At 37.2% G+C, this 19,327-nt stretch overlaps 1 protein-coding gene across 5 annotated transcripts in view; it reads right to left on the bottom strand.

The window, feature by feature from the left end:
- The window catches only part of Rabgap1 (RAB GTPase activating protein 1), a 159,740-nt gene that overhangs the window by 63,741 nt on the left and 76,672 nt on the right, over positions 1-19,327 (bottom strand). For all 5 annotated transcript variants that reach the window (XM_013021421.1, XM_013021423.1, XM_013021420.1 and 2 more), the window contains 3 exons: positions 14,555-14,729; positions 12,544-12,637; positions 8,881-9,031 (listed from right to left, as the gene is read on the bottom strand). In XM_013021421.1, the coding sequence (XP_012876875.1) occupies positions 8,881-9,031; positions 12,544-12,637; positions 14,555-14,729 (420 nt within the window). The remainder of the gene's footprint in view (positions 1-8,880; positions 9,032-12,543; positions 12,638-14,554; positions 14,730-19,327) is intronic.

Raw genomic sequence — 19,327 nt, 5'->3', positions numbered from 1 at the left:
TAGATGAAAAACTGCAAATCAATGGACAGATTTATCTTATTCATGGATATATCCTTAAGACTGGCACAGGACTGGCACTGATAAACAAAGGCCTAATACAACAGAAGTTTCATTAAGATTGCTTATATACCTATAATTTTCATTAAGATTGCTTATATACCTATAATTACAGGTTAGGCATCCCTAATCCTAAAATGTCTCAAAATTTCAATTTTTTGAATCCTAATTTTAATTAAAAATGTGTGAGATTTGAGAGCATTCACATTTTATTTTCATCACATTAGGGATGATCAATCAGTGAAGTCTATGTAAAATATCACAAAATCTGAAAACCTCTAAAATCTAATGTTCCTCTTTTCAAGTATTTTGGATAAGCAATGCTAAATCTGTATTACACTGAAGCAAATTAAATTTCTGTTGGTTAAAAATTGTCAAATAGTGTCTGAACACAGCATACTGAAACCTCTGACGGGAGCTGGGGTACAGGTCAAGTGGTAGAGTGCCTGACTTAGGCAAGTGCAAGGCTCTGAGTTCAAACCCCCCAAAAAGAAAAGAAACCTAATAAAGTCTGTCAAAAGGCAGGAGGGTGGGGTGGGCTGGGGTTAGATAAAGGGTTGAGGAAATGGAGAACTAAAGACAATATAGTCAGGGTGAATTATCAAAGTACATTACATTATATGCATGTATGAAAATAGCACAATGAAAATCCTTTCAAAAACAATTAATTGAAAACAATTAATTGATGCTAATAAAATTAACTGTCCACTACCAGTAATTCTAATATGGCCAAGCCTAATAGGTTTATATTCTTTTTTTGGGGGGGGGGGTCCAGTCGTGGGGCCTGAACTCTGAGCCTGGGTGCTGGTCCCTCAACTCTTCAGCTCAAGGCTAGCGCTCTACCACTTGAGCCACAGCGCCACTTCCAGCTTTTTTCTTTTTGCTTATGTGGTGCTGAGGAATCGAACCCAGGTCCTCGTGCATGCAAGGTAAGCACTCTACCACTGAGCCACCTTCCCAGCCCTGGTTTATATTCTTATAAATCAGGAAATCTTTAGAAATCTCTACATAGATAAAACACACAGAAAGTCTCTTAGAGGGGAAAATAATCTCAGAGATGAAATATGAGAGCTTAAGATTATTTTCACAAACAATAATATAACAGGAATATGACAATTTCTTTCTTTCTTTTTTTTTTTTTTGATGGTCGTGGGGCTTGAACTCTGGGCTTGGGCGCTGTCCCTGCGCTCTTCAGCTCAAGGCGAGCACTCTACTGCTTGAGCCACAGCGCCACTTCTGGTTTTCTAGTGGTTTTTATTGGAGATAAAGAGTCTGACGGACTTTCCTACCCAGGCTGGCTTTGAACCACAATCCTCAGATCTCAGCCTCCTGAATAGCTAGGATTACAGGCGTGAGCCACCGGCACCCGGCTAGGAATATGACAATTTCTATATGGAAGCAGGCAATACAGTTCTATAGATCACTCACAACATTATTTCTTATAGAATCATACAGCAAAACTATCTAGTTAGGAAATGGTAGAATCGCAGCCTAAGTTTTGAACAGAACTCAAACACTACAGCGGTCCATAGTATGTAAAGTATTGGTTCCAGGACCCCTGTTGGATACCAGTATCTATGGATGCTTAAGTCTCTTATATAAAATGCTGAGCTATTTGCATATAATCTACATATCTCATATATTTTAAATCATCTAAACTTAGACCTCCATAAATATGTAAATTAAATACAATTCAGATTAGAATTATACTTATACCGCAGGGTGTTGGGGTAATTAGGTTGGTAAGTTTTTTCTTTCTTTTTTTAGGTACTAGCCTTTGAACTCAGGGTTTCCTATTTGCTAGGCATGTGCTCCACCATTTGAATCAAATTTCCAGTCCTTTTTCAAGTTTTTGTCCAGAGCCAGCATCAAATTGAGATCCTACTGCATACTACCTTCCTCATAGCTCAGATCACAGATATACACTACCACATACACATTCTAATTAAGACGATATTTCAGGCAGTTATCTTCTTGATCTCTGCCTACTGAACAGCTGAGATTACAGATGTGAGTCACTTCACTGGCTAAATAAGTTTTTTTTTTTAATCTTTTCACAGAAGATTAAATTTGCAAAAATAGTCAAGCATGCAACAAGAAACACTGAAAATAGGCTTGCTTTACCAGATATTAGAATATAACTCAAAGTCTTAAAGAACAGTTTAGAACAGGAATATATAAGCACATCAGTAACAGACCCATCCTGGTATATATGAGAATTTCAATTATCACAAAGATTGTAGAGCTTTCTGAGGAAAACAAAAGAATCAAACTGGTAACCCATCTGGAAGAAAGTAAAACTGAATCCCTATCTTATGCTCTGTATAAAAATGCCAGATGGATTAAACACATAAAAAAAACACATATAATAAAAATCTTGCAAGAAAATCTTGGAAACTGTATTCCCAAAATCTAGAGCTAGGAATGATATTAAACAAAATGAAAAATTTTACATAAAAGACAAAATGTTGAGCCTTTACTCCCATTTCCTGCATGGGGAGAACAAAATACTTCTCCCCCAAACTCCCCCACTCACTCCTCCCTGCTTTATCCTGCTATTCTACAGTGAATCCTTGTAAAATTAAAAAAGGACACACACAAAAAAACCCAGGCAAGGGCTGGGAACATGGCTCAGTGGTAGAGTGCTTGCCTTGCATGCCTCTGAGGCCCTGGGTTCGATTCCTCAGCACCACATAAGCAAAAAAGAAAAAAGCCGGAAGTGGCGCTGTAGCTCAAATGGTGGAGCATTAGCCTTGAGCTGAAGAGCTGAGGGACAGCGCCCAGGCCCAGAGTTCAGGCCCCACGACCAGACTCAAAAAACAAAACAAAACAAAAAAACCTAGTCAAATGTTTTTTAAGGCATGAAACCATAAGTCCATAAAAATTATTTAAAACAAGGTATTTATACTGCTGATGCAAAGGATGAATACACAACTATATACAGTGCTTAGAAATTGAACTTGTGAATAGAAAAAAATGTATGAAAAATGGACCTTACCATGGAGGAGTAAATCACATTCAATTATGACTAGTCAGGGAACTGCTAACTACTGATATATTGGCATCACTTGCATCCAGTGATAACAAAAATTCAAAAATAGAGATAACTAATAGTGGTTAAGATTTGAGCCAATATGTACATTGCTGGTGGAACTTTTAGAAAACTGTAAATAAATGAATACAAAATTAAATAACCATTAAATGCTAAGACTATTCTGTACAACTCAAAGATTTCTAATGTGTGTAGTGATATTTAAAAACCCCATTATTGCTGCAGTGCTCCTGGCTCACACCTGTAATCCTTGCTACTCAGGAGGCTGAGATCTGAGGATCACATTTCAAAGCCAGCCCAGGCAGCAAAGTTCCTATGAGACTCTTATCTCCAATTAACCAGCCCCCAAACTGGAAGTGGCACTGTGGCTCAAGTGGTAGAGTGTTAGTCTTGAGCACAAAGAGGCTCAGGAACAGTGCTCAGACCCTGAGTTTAAAACCCACAACTGACAAAAAACAAAAACAACAAACAAAACCCCACACAACCTCCACCTCCCCCCCAATACATACACTATTTCATGTTTAACAACTAGAAATAAAGTAAGGAACTGCCAATAGGAAAATGGTTGAAAGAAAGAACAAAGTTTAAAATAAAATAAATATGTGCAAAGTCAGGTATATATTTTCATGTTTCCATGAATTTATGTATGCACACATTTCTGTACAAAAAGTTTTTACTATATTCAAAGATTATTAAATAGGTTAATGGACCAAAAGTACTGAGTTCTAAGTGCAAACAAATCCAGTCTCTACTATATACTTCACTTGTGAGTGCACTTAAGTATAGTTACGATCCAATGAGTCAAAGTCTCTTCATTACTAAAATGGAAATAGTAATTACCACTTCACAAGGATTTTCTTAGAGTTAAACAGACAATGGATAAAAGTGCTTGCGTAACAGCTGGGTGTTGTGGTTGCATTGTTTCTCTCCTGGATCCCCAATGAAATGACAAAGCTAGAAAGTTTTCACTTTCAAAAGGAAAATGGGAGAAGAGTGCTGCCAAATTAATTCCAGTGAATATAAAAATAAGAGACATCTTTAAGTATGTGATATATTTTACATTATTACAATTCACATTCTACAGCTTCCCCTGCATCTGAGACCCAGGCAGACACCACTATAACAAGCAAAGTATTTACTTATAAGAATGAAAACTAGGTGGGGAGCCGGTGACTCATGCCTGTAATCCTAGCTACTCAGGAGGCTGAGATCTGAGGATAGCAGTTCAAAGCCAGCCTGGGCAAGGAAAGTCTGTGAGAATCTTATTTCCAATCAAACACCAGAAAACCAGAAGTGGTGCTGTGGCTCAAGTGGTAGAGTACTCACCTTGAGCTGAAGAGCTCAGGGATAGTGTCCAGGCTCAGAGTTCAAGCCCCACAACCAACCAAAAAAAAAGAAAGAAAGAAAGAAAGAAAGAAAAAGACAAGAATAACTTTGGAGGTGATAGGTACACCTAGCTCTTTCTAACTGCCATAGCAGTATATTTATATGTAAAATTTCATAGAGCTACACATTTTTAAATTGTGACATTTTAAAGAGAGGCAGAGATTGGTAGGAACATGGTTAAAAGCCACCCTACAAAAAAGTTAGTGAGAAAGTGGGTGTGATGGCACACAAATACAATCCAAGTTCCAAGGCAAGCTTACGTAGGAGCACTGTGATCTGAAGCCAATCCCTGGCAAAGGAGGAGTAACCACAGCTGAATGGACTGGGGTGTGGCTCACGGCTTACAGCATCTGTTTGCCAAGCACATGGCCCTGATTTGGAACTCCAATATCATCTTCAAAGAAAAAAGAAAAAGAGAAAGGGACGAAGGGAGAAAGGGAGGGAGAAAGGAAGGAAGAAAGGACAAATGAAAGAAAAGAAAGAAAGGAAGGAACAAAATCTGGGCTATATTTTTCTAGTTTTCATTCTTTTTTTTTTTTTTTTCCAGTTCTGAGGCCTGAACTCTGGGCCTGGGCGCTGTCTCTCAGCTCTTCAGTTCAAGGCTAGTGCTCTACCACTTGAGCCACAGTGCCACTTCCGGTTTTCTGGCTGTTTATTGGAGATAAGAGTCTCACGGACATTCCTGCCCAGGCTGGCTTTGAACCATGATTCTCAGATCTCAGCCTTCTTAGTAGCTCGGATTACAGGCGTGAGCCACTGGTGCCCAGCCTAGTTTTCATTCTTTTTTTTGGGGGGGGTCTGGTTGTGGGGCCTGAACTCTGGGCCTGGGCGCTGTCCCTCAGCTCTTCAGCTCAAGGCTAGCGCTCTACCACTTGAGCCACAGCACCACTCCCGGCTTTTTTTCTTTTTGCTTATGTGGTTCTGAGGAATCAAAGCCTGGGCCTCATGCATGCAAGGCAAGCGCTCTACCACTGAGCCACTTTCCTAGCCTCCTAGTTTTCATTCTTTTTTTTTTGGTCCGGTCCTGGGGCCTGAACTCTGGGCCTGGGCGCTGTCCCTCAGCTCTTCAGCTCAAGGCTAGCGCTCTACCACTGGAGCCACAGTACCACTTCCGGCTTTTTTCTTTTTTGCTATGTGGTGCTGAGGAATCGAACCCAGGGCCTCAGGCATGCAAGGCAAGCGCTCTACCACTGAGCCACCTTCCCAGCCCCAAGTTTTCATTCTTGTAAGTAAATACTTTGCTTGTTTTAGTGGTGTCTTGCCTGGGTCTCAGCTGCATGGGAAGCTGTGGAATGTGAACTGTTTGTGCTCATAACTTGGGACTAGCCACGTCTTGTTGGATTAGCCCTTTTATTGAATGTAGCTCCTACCCATTTCCTCCTATAAAACTAATTATTGCTGGATGCCAGTAGCTCACACCTGTAATCCTACTCAGGGGGACTGTGGTTCGAAGCTAGCCTGGGCAGAAAGTCCCTGTAAGATTCTTATCTCTAATTAACTGCTCAAAAACTGGAAGTGGCACTGTGGCCCAAGTAGTAGAACTCTAGCTTTGAGCACAAAGAGGTTCAGGGTTAGTGCCCAGACCCTGAGTTCAAGCCCTACAACTAACAAAACAAACAACAACAACAGCAACAGAACCTAAATACTTAGTATTTATTCATTAGTGTTCTCCTTGCTATTTTCTCCCAGTTTCTACTCTGGTTAATTAAGGTCCCCATACAGCATGAAGATATAATCTTGCTTCTATAGTAATCTAAAGGCATTAGAGTAGTAGTGACTGTTTATCATTAAGAACTGCTGAAGCTAGGTGCTGATGGCCTATAAACTTAGCTATTCAGGAAGCTGAGATCTGAGGATCACTGTTTGAAGCCAGCCCAAGCAGGAAAGTCTGAGAGACTCTTATCTCCAAGTAATCACCAAAAATCCAGAAGAGGAGCTGTGGCTCAAGTAGTAATGTGCTAGCCTTGAGCACAAAAGCTCAAGGACAGTGTCCAGGTCCACAGTTCAAGCCCCAGGACTAGCTCCCCCCCCCGAAAAAGAACTGCTACAAACACAAAGTTGTGTCTTATCAACTACAATACATTTGTAGCTATGTTTCCGCATCCTGACTGGAGAAGAGTTCTGAATATAGTGTCTTTAGTACTGAAATTGTTTTTAGGCACACTCCTATGATCTAGTAACAAGAAAATATACCACAATGCTACCACTATGCAGTCTTAAGTAACCTGTGAGAAATCACCAACTAAAAGGGCATAGGGAATTGAAATTTCAATCAAAATTTGGACCTGGATGCAAGATCTTAGTGAAATATCACTAAATTCATGAATAAACCAACAACTCCACAACTGACAAGTAATAGTGAAGGAGAAGAAAATTCAAATAATAAACTCAACAAAATGGTGAAATCAGCTGAGATGCCCAACCACAGATGAATAAAAGACATGATACAATCTAGACAGGTGCTGGTAGCTCACATCTGTAATCCTAGCTACTCAGAAGGCAGAGATATAAGGATCCTGTTTCAAAGCTGAGACTCTTAACTCCTATTGACCATAAAAAAACAACAACAAATAAAAACAGAGCTATGACTTGAGTGGTAGAGCACTAGCCAGGCTCAGAGTTCAAGCCCCAGGACAGGCAACAAAAAAGAAAAGAAGAAAAAAAATGATTTGGTACACATATATTATGGATTACAAAGACATAAAGAAAAATAAAATTACATCATTAATGAATTTATGTCATCAGCAAGAACCTGGCATGGAATTTAAACCATCAGTTTGAGTGTGATAAGACAAACCTAAAAAACAAATATGTGGATGTTAGACTTTAAATGTTCCTGTATACAAAGTATATGATTCTATATCTATGGGACTAAAATTTTGAACTTAAAGTATTAAAGTCTCAAATAATTTTGTTCAAACATTTCCAAGGACTTTAAAAGGATCTAGAAAGATAGTATTACAAATCCAAAATTTTCTTAAAAAAAAAAAACAACAACAACCAACTGTTTTCTGGTGAAGAAAGGTCCTATCTTATGTTTAAATATTGTTCCATTATAAGATACTTGTACTAAATACCAGCTTTATAAAGACATTGTTTATCCCTAATTATGTTTTAACGTTTTCTTAAGAGGCTTCATTTTATCATATAGAAATATTTTCAATTCTTCTTAAGCAGCCTGAGCAATACCTTATTATAACCCACGTTTTGGATCATATACCATTGGAAAAACTACTTCCTAATTGACAAACATTTCAGGAATTCAAGAATACTAAAGTTGAAACCAGTAACATGGATACATAAATGCATAACATACTGCCCAACTTTGAAGAAAACTACTTTAAAGTTTATATGCTGCACAAAGAAGTCTTTCTTTTTTTTGGTTGAAGAACATTGCAAACTGGGAAGGAAACATATGATAAAAACAAGGATTTTTTTTTTTTTGTTTTTTGTTTTTTGTCGGTCATGGGGGCTGAACTCTGGGCCTGAGCGCTGTCCCTCAGCTCTTCAGCTCAAGGCTAGTGCTCTACCACTTGAGCCACAGCACCAGTTCTGGCTTTTTTTTCCTGCTGATGTGGTGCTGAGGAATCGAACCCAGGGCCTCATGCATTCGAGTCAAGCACTCTACCACTGAGCCAACTTCTCAGCCCCTAAAAACAAGGATTTTTATCTTTAGAGGAATAAGCTAGAAGGGAATATGGTTTAAGACTATAGAATTAATCTCGAACAACCACATCAATAAGAACTAGGCCTCTTCTACCAAAAGCACATTTCTGTCAAGTATGACAAGAATTAAAAAAAAAAAATTATATACTGAATAGTACAACTTCTCTGACCAAAATGTAACTACAATTAGTAAGGATTTAGATGCAAAATGGGTTAGAGGACATCTCTTACCTTTGAGGTACAATAAATCAAGAAAGAAAATCTTGCCCTTCTCTTTTATGCTACAAAAGACACATCTTCAGCCAGAAGTATTCTTTGTTGTTGTTGTTGTTGTTGATTGTGGGGCTTGAACTCTGGGCCTGGGCGCTGTCCCTCAGTTCTTCAGCTCCAGGCAAGCACTCTACCACTTGAGCCACAGCACCACTTCTGGTTTTCTGGTAGCTACTTGGAGATAAAGACTTTCCTGCCTGGGGTTGGCTTTGAACCCTGATCCTCAGATCTTAGCCTCCTGAGTAGCTAGGATTACAGGTGTGAGCCATGGGTGCCTGGCAAGTATTCTTATTTTAGCCAGTTATATTCTTATTTTAGATATATTATAAAGCAAACAATTGAGCAAACAAAAGAAATATTTTTGGAGGTTAAATAACCACAATGACATGTCATTATTAAAAAAAATCTTGAAAAGGATTAATAGTGAAGATGCAGCATTGTGTCTTTACCTTTGTGATAAGAACTCGGTATTTTTCCACTAGGTGGTCATTGTTGTGACAGCCTGCTAGAAGCTGCCAGACTTCTCCTCGAAGAGCTTCTGGGACCCCATTTCTCACTAATGATGGTAACTGCTTGGGTCTTACACTCAAGTTGAGATGCCTAAAAAATAAAGCCAAAACTCACTAGTTCCTAAAATGAAGATTCTCTAAAGAGTTACTTTTATTAAAATTCAACTAAATGACTTACCTGATAAAGCAACATAAAAATAAAGAAAAATGACAAAGGGCTATTGGATTAGATTTGATAAAAAAATAGCTGTAAGAAACTGGCTGGAAGGAAAAATAAACACTCACATGGATGTAAACTACTCCCTAAGTATCTCCAAATTATGTCTTTAAAAAAAAGGAAAAGTAGAAACCACAGGTGATAATTTATGGCTAGAGCTTATATAAAAAAGTGAGAGCAACATTCTAATTAGTGGAACAGAGCTCTACCTCAAAATCAACAAGTGAACTATATATTTATGTAATTTTGGTTACAAAAAAACAATTCAAGTATGTTTTAAGCAGTTTTTCTATATTCCTTCAAGCAACTTCTCTAAGTAACTGTGGTGGTTTAAGAATGTTTCTAATGTACCACTATACTATCAAAACAAGTTAATAAGTTTTGGAGTTTACTTTTTTTTTTTATCTATACAATGAAGAAGATAAAGCCTGTCTAGAAACATTAGCATAAGTCTTCAAAGGGCTTTTAACACGGTATCTCATTTGCTCCTATAACAACCATCTGAGGTAGACTTTTTTTTTTTTTGCAGTCATGGGGCTTGAACTCTGGGTTTGGGCGCTATCCCTCAGCTCTTCAGCTCAAGGCGAGCGCTCTACTGCTTGAGCCACATCACCACTTCTGGTTTTCTAGTGGTTTATTGGAGATAAGAGTTTCACGTGGACTTTCCTGCCCGGGCTGGCTTTGAACCATGATCCTCAGATCTCAGCCTCCCGAGTAGCTAGAATTACAATTGTGAGCCACCGGCAACCGGCTCTGAAGTAGACCTTTTATCTCCAGTTTCACAAATGGAGAAAAACCAGGGAGGTCAGTTTATTCACTGGGGTAGTCATCAGTTTCTTAAGACTAGTGACAACTCAGTACATTCTTTTACATCGAGGACATTAGTTCTCTTATAACTTAGAGAGATAGAGCTCCAAGATATTATTACTAATACTGCTAGTAAATGTAACATGGAATAAGTCAACTTCAACATCAGATTTTCTATGTTAAAATTTTTGGGTCTCCCAGTTTACTCATTGAATAGCTTAAATTATGAGTCAGCTTCTTCATTTGTAAAAGTGGTTACAAATTTATAAGGTTGCTATTGTTGAAAAATGTTGTGTACATAACTTGACAGAGGGCTTAGTATTCAACCAGGACATCCATTATTCTTAGTCTGTAAGAATCCCATATGGTAGTTCCACAGACTTCTATTTTCTTAGTGAAGTAAAGTTAACAATATGATTCCTATCCACAGAACACATAGGATGGAAAAAAATAAAGATGAAATGATTAAAAGAAAATATGATATATCTGAAGTCATGAGTAAATAAACTTAGCTTGAATAACCTGAAAGTGATAGAGACAGATGGGAATTCAGTTAATAAATTTGAGGATATGGGAGGACAGTGGAATTAAATAAATAACAAAGTGATAAGGAAATACATCTCAGGCTGAGATGTAGCTCAGTGGCAAAGCGCTTGCCTAGCAAGTGCAATGTCCTGGGTTCGATCCCCAGTACCAAAAAAGAAAAGACAAAAAAAATACAGTTAAAAAAGAAAATACATCCCAAGTCATCATATACAATGCTGGTAGGCTCATCTAATAAAATCTAATTCTAGAATCCAAATACTATACTAGACAGTTTTAAATATTAGGAAACCACGTAAAAACTAAACTGTATTTCTGTTTTAGAGCAGAAACCTTTTTATGCAGATGAAATTCCTTGCAGCAGAAGTCCAAACACTTCAGACTCACTGAATTGAAGATATAACCGTGACAAAACCATCCACAGTTTTGTCGCCTGATTGTACAGTAATATAAAAAAAAAATCAGAAAACTATTCTAGGTTTTCTTCAGAGTTCATGTATTAAAGCCACTTATGTAAAAACAAGCCATTCTCTTGTCTGCCCTTTTCTCTTGCACATATGATACTTTACAATACATAGAGTGTTTTGCCATAGCATAAAACATTTTAAGAGAGCTACAGCAGAAGACACCCATTTGTACTGTATCACTGAAGGGCATGAATTTTTTTAAATATGCATACTTTATTATCTTTCTGTACAAAGGAGTTGCCATTTAACAAAGCAGTTTATGAATACAATGCATCTTGATCAATGTCACCCTTTCACCATTCTTCCCTGTCTCCCCCAATCCCACCCCTCCCTCAATTTGATAAATTCTGTAAGATATACACTGGATGTTATTACTGTATTTTCTCCCCTTCCTCTCTTCAGGTAAAATTACCTTTTTAATTTAATTTTATTGTCAAAGTGATGTGCCAGAGGGGTTACTGTTGTATATGTAAAATAATGAATACATTTCTTGTCGAACATTGTTACCCCCTCCCTTATTTTTCTCTTTCCCTCCCCTCCCAATTCCACCCCCACAATGATTATTTTTAATGCTAAGACACAGCTTAAAGTTAAAAAACTTCAACAGTTATAATTTATGAGAAAAATGAAACCCCAAAGCCATAAGATGCACAGGGAACTAATGTACTAGCCCTAACAATGGAAACATTAGAAACAGACAGCCTTGAATCGCTTTCAAGTTCAGTTTTCTGTGTTGTATTTTTTTTTCCCATGGCACCCTACCCAAGGAGAAAGGAACTACAAAAATGTCTACCAGAGTATCCCTGGTCTGTTGATCAATACCTGGAGATACCATCTCCTTCAATCTGACTAGGATAATGCTAGCTAACACTTGTCAAGGTATTTTCTTTCTGTTTTTGAGACAGCTTAGGTTGGCCTCCAACTCCCTATTCAGTTCTGGCTAGTCTGGAACTTTCTCCAGCCTCCTGAATGCTTGGATTATGGGCCACTGCTGTGGTTATGGGCATATGCCACAATGCACAGCAAGAATCAGTAATATTTTGTCTTGTTTCTGTGCTGGGGAATGAACCCAAGGCCTCAAGCAAGATAGGCAAGCATCTATCACTGAACTACTTGCCATCACAAGCTATTAAGAAATTCCTGAGTTTTAAACATGTTAAGGCAAGTTTTAAACATGGAAAGGCAATTGACAGAGTAGGTAATATATATTATATTAGTGACACTATGCTTCATGCCAGGAACTTATCACAGATGAGGAAAAGTCATACTGAGTATTATCTTAAATAGTGAGTCACTCCTTCAGTCTGTAACATAAAGGACTTTCTTTTTTTTAATGCTGTTCCCAAGTTCCATGTTTGGTTTAATGTTTTCTTCAGTAATGAAGATTTATTGTCTCTGATATTCTAAGAACTGATTAAATTTCTACACTATCATCCTCACAAATCCCAAAAATACAAGGTCTAGTGTGCGTACATTTAAATTGGTTCCAAACTGAGTATTATAATTAGGAAACATTCCATATTCATAAAATGAGATCTAGAGACAAAAAGGAGAACTATTAGAACTTACCATTTTGATAGTAATTCACCCCATGTTTCAAGAATTTTTTCTGCACATTCTTTGGATACATCACCAAATCCACTCAAGAGAGGCTCATCATTATCTTTAGTAAAAAACAAAAAAGCATCACAAAAATGGCTATGCTAGCCAAAATGTACTATACTATGAAAATAGTCATAATTTCTTTTTTAATGTTTGTGTATAAATACAGTAAAATAAAACTGGCCCTAAGTGGAAAGTTTTTGTAACTTCTTTATTTATCTTTTCTTTCCACATATGTCTTTATTTTGTCAATTATAGAAAAGTGATTTTCTGGGTGCCAGTGCCTTACTCCCGTAAATCCTAGCTACTCAGGAAGCTGAGATCTAAAGAGGTTTGAAGCCAGCCTGGGCAGAAAAGTCCCCATGAGACACCTATCTTCAATAAACTACAAACAACAAAACAAACAAAAACAAAAGAGAAGTGATGCTGTGGCTCAAGTGGTAGAGCGCTAGCCTTGGGCTCAGGGACAGCACCCAGGCCCTAAGTTGGAGCCCCAGGATTTGCAAAAAAAGAAAAGAGCCACTTATAAAGTTACAAGACACACAAATATGGTACATTCCTTTACCTTTTCCAAAGTAAACAGCTTTATATATAGCATATATAACAGTCTTATTTACAACAGCAAAAATATCAGCTCCTAATTCTTCTATAAAGGCACAGTAAAGAATGGTGAAATAAAATGATATAAGGCAAATGCTAACATTTATGTTACAAAAGGCTATGGGGGAAAAAAACACATAAACACATATGGAGTTAAATCTTCAGTGTGATCTATGTTGAAAAATAGAAAACAAGATGGTGTCCGGAGATTGTAATCTTAACTACTCAGGAGGCATATATCTGAGGATTGCAATTCAATCAATTGCAGGTAAAAAAAACTCTGTGAGATCTGTCTGTCTGTCTGTCTCTCTCTCTCTGTCTTTGTTTTTGGTCCAAGATCAGGGCTCAAACTCAGTATCTGATGCTTTTGCTCATTGGTAGGCACTCTACCATTTTAGCCATGCTTCTAACCCCTTTTATCTCTAATTAACTGCCAAAGAGCTGAAAGAGGAGTTGTGAGTCAGGTGACAGAGTGCTAGCCTTCAAGTCATAAATCATTTCTGCCTCTGATTGATGGTAGTATGATCGATACTTTACTCTTTTATATCTTTATGAATTTCTAAATGTTCTATAAAATGGCATACATATATTTAAAATACAAAGGGCAAAAAGTATTTATATATATATAAATAAATTTATATAAATATATATATATATATAAAGATATATATATATATGTGTATATATATATATATATATATTTTGTTTTTGTTTTTGTTTTTGGTCCAGTCGTGGGGCCTGAACTCGGCCTGGGCACTGTCCCTCAGCTCTTCAGCTCAAGGCTAGCGTTCTACCACTTGAGCCACAGCGCCACTTCTGGCTTTTTTTTTTCTTTTTGCTTATGTGGTGCTGAGGAATCGAACCCAGGGCCTCAGGCATGCAAGGCAAGCGCTCTACCACTGAGCCACCTTCCCAGCCCAGCAAAAAGTATTTAAAAGGACCAAGCAAAATATTTAAACTTTAAATAACTAAGACTTTAGAGATAGTAAGATATGAAGATAGTGAAACAGCAATCCTGAGGTGTAACTCTCAATTGTCAGCAGGTCAAACTGTCCTATAAAATCAATCAGTTGAGATGGAAATACTCAGTTATATAGAGGCTGTGACAAAAAAAAAGTGCTAATACACTTAGCTAGCAATGAGTTTTTAAAAAGTACTAATTATAAAATCTAATTTCTCCAATTTGATCGTAATTAAAAAAATCTAATGTTAATTATTTTCTAACCTCTCACAAATTTTCTACACAGTAGCCTCTCAAATACCCACTTTGAATAAAGTCTACCTGTCACTTTATACTATCAATCAGGTGAATGATAAAACCTTAAAAGATTGCATGGTCCTCTAAGTACATGTAAATTAAGTTCTCCCTGCAATTTACCTTCCTCTTCATCATCTTCAGGAGGAGAAGGGATCATTGAACTCTGAGATCCAGACTGTGGCAGGCGAACAGAAGGAGTGGCAGTAGTTTTCCTTCTCTCTCTTTCTGATTCACTTTCCAAGCACACAACTTCATAAAAAGTGTCAGCATTATTCTTTCTCTCCTTCTGCTTTATCTTGAGGGTAGAAAAATATTATTACAATGCAGTAAAATCTTTTATATTAAATATTCTGATTTTGTATAGAATATGAGAATAGCATTTCTTTCAATATTTACACTAAACATAACCTTTTTTTTTGCCGGTCCTGGGGCTTGAACTCTGGGCTTGGGCGCTGTCCCTGAGCTCTTCAGCTCAAGGCGAGCGCTCTACTGCTTGAGCTACAGTGCCACTTCTGGTTTTCAAGAGGTTTATTGGAAAGAGTCTCATGGACTTTCCTGCCCGGGCTGGCTTTGAACCGGGCTGGCACCTGGGCTTAAACATAACCTTTTCTAAGTAGAAAAGTACACGTTTGTATTTATAACCCTTAGGATAATAGAGTATTTACTGAGCTCAACTCCATTACTGCAATTTTACCAATCATCAAAGAATATCATCAAATATAAAAGCACCAACAGTTAATATAAACTAAAAAGATAATTGTTCCTGTACCTTTCAAGTTATCCTTTAAGGTATCCTTTCAGGCTTACTATATAAAATTACAGATCAAAAAGTTTTAATCTAGCCAGGCGCCAGTGGCTCACACCTGTAATTCTAGCTACTCAGGAGGCTGACATCTGAGGGTCGAGGTTCAAAGCCAGCCCAGGCAGGAAAGTCTGTGAGACTCTTTATCTCCAATAAACCACTAGAAAACCAGAAGTGGCCCTGTAGCTCAAGTGGTAGAGCACTAGCCTTAAGCTGAAGAGTTGAGGGACAGTGCTCAGGCCCAGAGTTCAAGTCCCACAACCGCCAAAAAAAAAAAAAATTTAAATGTAAAACATTAAGTTTAGAATTAGATTAACAAAATCTTCCTTCATGATTTTCCCCCTACTGCTTAATTAAAACAGTGCATGGAACTTTTTCTTAATTGAAAGCAACAGCTTAGGGTGGGAGTGGTCAGTGGGTGGAAATGAATGGAAGAGAAAACATTTTTTTCAGGCAAATATGTAACAGTTTACACTGACCTAAATTAGCAATAACAGTATAAAAATTTGCCTTAAATACATTAAGTATTTAAGTACATTAAGTTCCTATTATGGCTACATTATGTGGGAGGAGGAAAAAAACATTAAGTGAATTATAATTATAGAGCATGAGAAAAAGGGAAAACTACCAGAAAATGTACACAGAAAAACCTGAAAAATAACCAGCCACACCACATGAACATACACAGTAAAGTAAAAACACACAAAGAGAGGGTAGAGGATAAAGGGTTCACAGAAATGTCAGAGTGCATTTTATCATCCCAATTTCCATTTGAGTTCTTTAAAATTTATCCCAGATCTACAGTAAAGCCAACATAGTGACAACATGTTCTTTTAACATAATTATAAAACACTTCATACAAGAACCAGAAAGTTTCTCTTAAAATCAAAATAGTAAGTTATTCTAGGGTAAATGAGCTAATAGTCTCTGTCACCATTATGGACTTCTGCCATTAGAAAGGCAAAAGCAGCCACAGACAATAAGTAAATTGAATGTGATTGTGACCCAATAAAATCTTATTTACAGAAACAGTTGTCAGGCCAGATGTGACACTCAGGCTACAGTTTGCCGTTTGGCTTTAACACATCTAACCAAAGATTACTTGATTTTGACAATATACTGTTTCTTTACTTAGCTACTTACTATTAATAAAGGATTCAGATTCTGTGAAGTTACATATTAAACTCTAGGCTTGTGTCCATGAGATATGAACATTATTTCTGTCCAACAGAAAAGATAACCCAAAGATTACCTATGAGACATTAACCTAGAAATCTTCTAAAACTTTTTTTTCTAAGCATAGACCTTATAAACTCAAGGTCTCAAATCCTTAGAACCCATTTTACCATCTTTCTAGATCCCAAAGAAACAAAGTGACTTAAATTCTTTAGCATATATTTATCCCAAATTTATAATAATAATTTTAGCTTTTAAAAGCTATTCTTTGGTAGGAAACAGGATTTAAAATTTTTGTTGCATTACAAATTGCATTTGAAAGTATCACTTAAATGCTATCTGAAACAGGGGGCAGGGAAGGTTGCTCAGTGGTAGAGTGCTTGCCTTCCATGCCTGAGGCCCTGGGTTTGATTCCTCAGCACCACATAAGCAGCAAAAGCCGGAAGTGGTGCTGTGGCTCAAGTGGTAGAGTACTCGCCTTGAGCTGAAGAGCTGAGGGACAGTGCCCAGTCCCAGAGCTCAGGCCCCATGATCAATAACAACAAAAAAAGGAAATTACTCTAAAAAAAGGCACTTTCAGAAACCAAAAAGACCCACAAGGTTTCATCTTGCGACATTACTTGGAAGAAAAAAACAATGGTTAAAAAAAAAAATCCATGCCATGTGTCCATCAGTAGAGGACTGATTGATTCATTCCAAACAATTCAGAACTGTGTAGCTCTTAAATAGAATGTAGAATCTTCTATTTACCTATGTAGACTGTTTCAGATCTATTGCTTTCTAAATTAGCCAAATAAAATATAAATACAATAAATAATGAATTCCTCTAATGGTTTCTTTGGTAAGAAAAGTTCCATAATATTTTACTTCTAAGAATATTTGCTTTTCTTGGTTACTTTGTACCATTTTTAGGAAACTTAAGTCTTTAGTTCATTTTCTTCCATTTCCAGTAAATGGCTAATCCAAGAAAGTCTTTGTCTCCCTAATTTAAAGTTTTCCTTCTCTAATATGATGCCATCTTAATTTAACAAGCCCACAGATGGGCAGGCTTCCAGGCTAAAAGGAGTTACTGAGTCACCAGATAATTTTAACAAAAGGAGAAAGAATCAATTTTTAAACACATTAAAATTCTATAACTGCTTCTCCAAACTGATGGTAAAGAAAAGTTACATGTTGTGCATTTTAAAATTTTGCTTGGTAGCAACTCTTTTCTTTTTGGTTTGAGGAGAACTGAAAAGGGTTAACATTTTAAATTACTGCCTTAAGAAAACTTGTAAAAATCTTCTTTCAGAAATAAAAAAGTGTTATGTTTATATGAAGTAACCCTGGATGAAACTGTATGTTTCTTGTTCATAAATATACTACAAAATAGACAAGATAAATAATACAAGAGTATTATTTATGCTCATTGGATTGCTGCCAAAGTAACCTGAGATAGGGAATTAAGTAGCTAGTAGTTATAACCACAAGGGGACCTCAATTAGTAATAAAGTTATTTATTTATTTTTTTCGTCGGTCGTGGGGCTTGAACTCTGGGCTTGGGTGCTATCCCTGCGCTCTTCAGCTCAAGGCTCAAGGCGAGTGCTCTACTGCTTGAGCTACAGTGCCACTTCCAGTTTTCTGGTGGTTAGCTAGAGATAAAAGCCTAATGGACTTTCCTGCCTGGGCTGGCTTTGAACTATGATCCTCAGATCTCAGCCTCCTGAGTAGTTAGGATTACAGGTGTGAGCCACCAGTGCCCGGCTGATCTAGAGACTGTGAAGAATATCTCCCTTTTACTCTCTGAACTTGCAGTGATGCTTTTAAATTGGTTTAATTTCTAAAGTCAGTTTCCCTCAATACTGATCCTCTACCCAAACAATGGATAGCAGTGGGTGTGCTGGTGCACATCTGTAATCCCCAGTAATCAATAAGCTGAGTGAGGAGAATCATGGGTTCCAGGCCAATCTAGACTACATAACAATACCTTGTCTCTAAGTAAGTAAGCAAATAAATAAATGTCAGCATTGTGTTGATTTTATGACTTAAGTTTTTTTAAATCCTTCTTGAATCCCACTGAGGTTTCATAGTCTCTCTCTCAATTATAAAAACTAAAATGTATGGAGAACTTATTGATGTCCTGGAAAATATTCCAACTGTGATGAATGCTTTCTTGTTTTATGTCACAATAACAAGGAAGAGTTCTATTACTGCTGCCAATTTGTAGTTCGATAAACCAAGACACAGAGAGTTCAAAGAAGTTGCTCAAAACCATAAATCCGGTCAGTGGTAAGATTTATGTACCTGCCTCTAATCCAGTGTTATAAGGAAGGGGAACCTTTTTACTACTAACGGCCATTTGATACTTATAAAACCATTATGGGGCATACAAAATTATCAGTAAGGCAGATGGCCAGGGGCAGCCACGGAGAGGCAGACAAGAAGTGTATGTGTTTGTCCTATCATGTACCAGATGATTTCACAGCATTCGTGACCTGTGGGCTGGGTGTCCCCCACCACGGAGTAAAGACCATATGCTAATCCTCTGCTCCTTAACAGTCAGGTTTATTGTCTGTTTCTAACACATCACTAAAAAAAAACTTGTGTGACTTCTCTGCCTATTTTTTAAGTATGCTAAATAGAGCCAATCTGGAATCAGCATTTTTACTATTGTGGAAAAGGATATTCAAATCCACATTCAACACTAATTTTAGATAATGAAAAATCAAAGGTGCATGTAAATAAAACTGAATTCAAAAAATCCTTATTGAGAACTACTATGATATTCTAATGCTTGAAACAAAATCAGTGGGGAGAAAAAAAGATGAGAAGGTAGTTTTCATAAGACTGTAACATATCACATGAGTTTAAACACTAGTACCATCAAAAATAAAAAAGACCAGAACTGACTCAAGACTGTCTACAATGTACTGCTT

This window comes from Dipodomys ordii, unplaced genomic scaffold (genome assembly GCF_000151885.1).
Source record: "Dipodomys ordii isolate 6190 unplaced genomic scaffold, Dord_2.0 Scaffold55, whole genome shotgun sequence".
NCBI classification, from domain to species: Eukaryota; Metazoa; Chordata; class Mammalia; order Rodentia; family Heteromyidae; genus Dipodomys; species Dipodomys ordii.
This window is presented reverse-complemented; position numbering and strand designations above follow the sequence as displayed.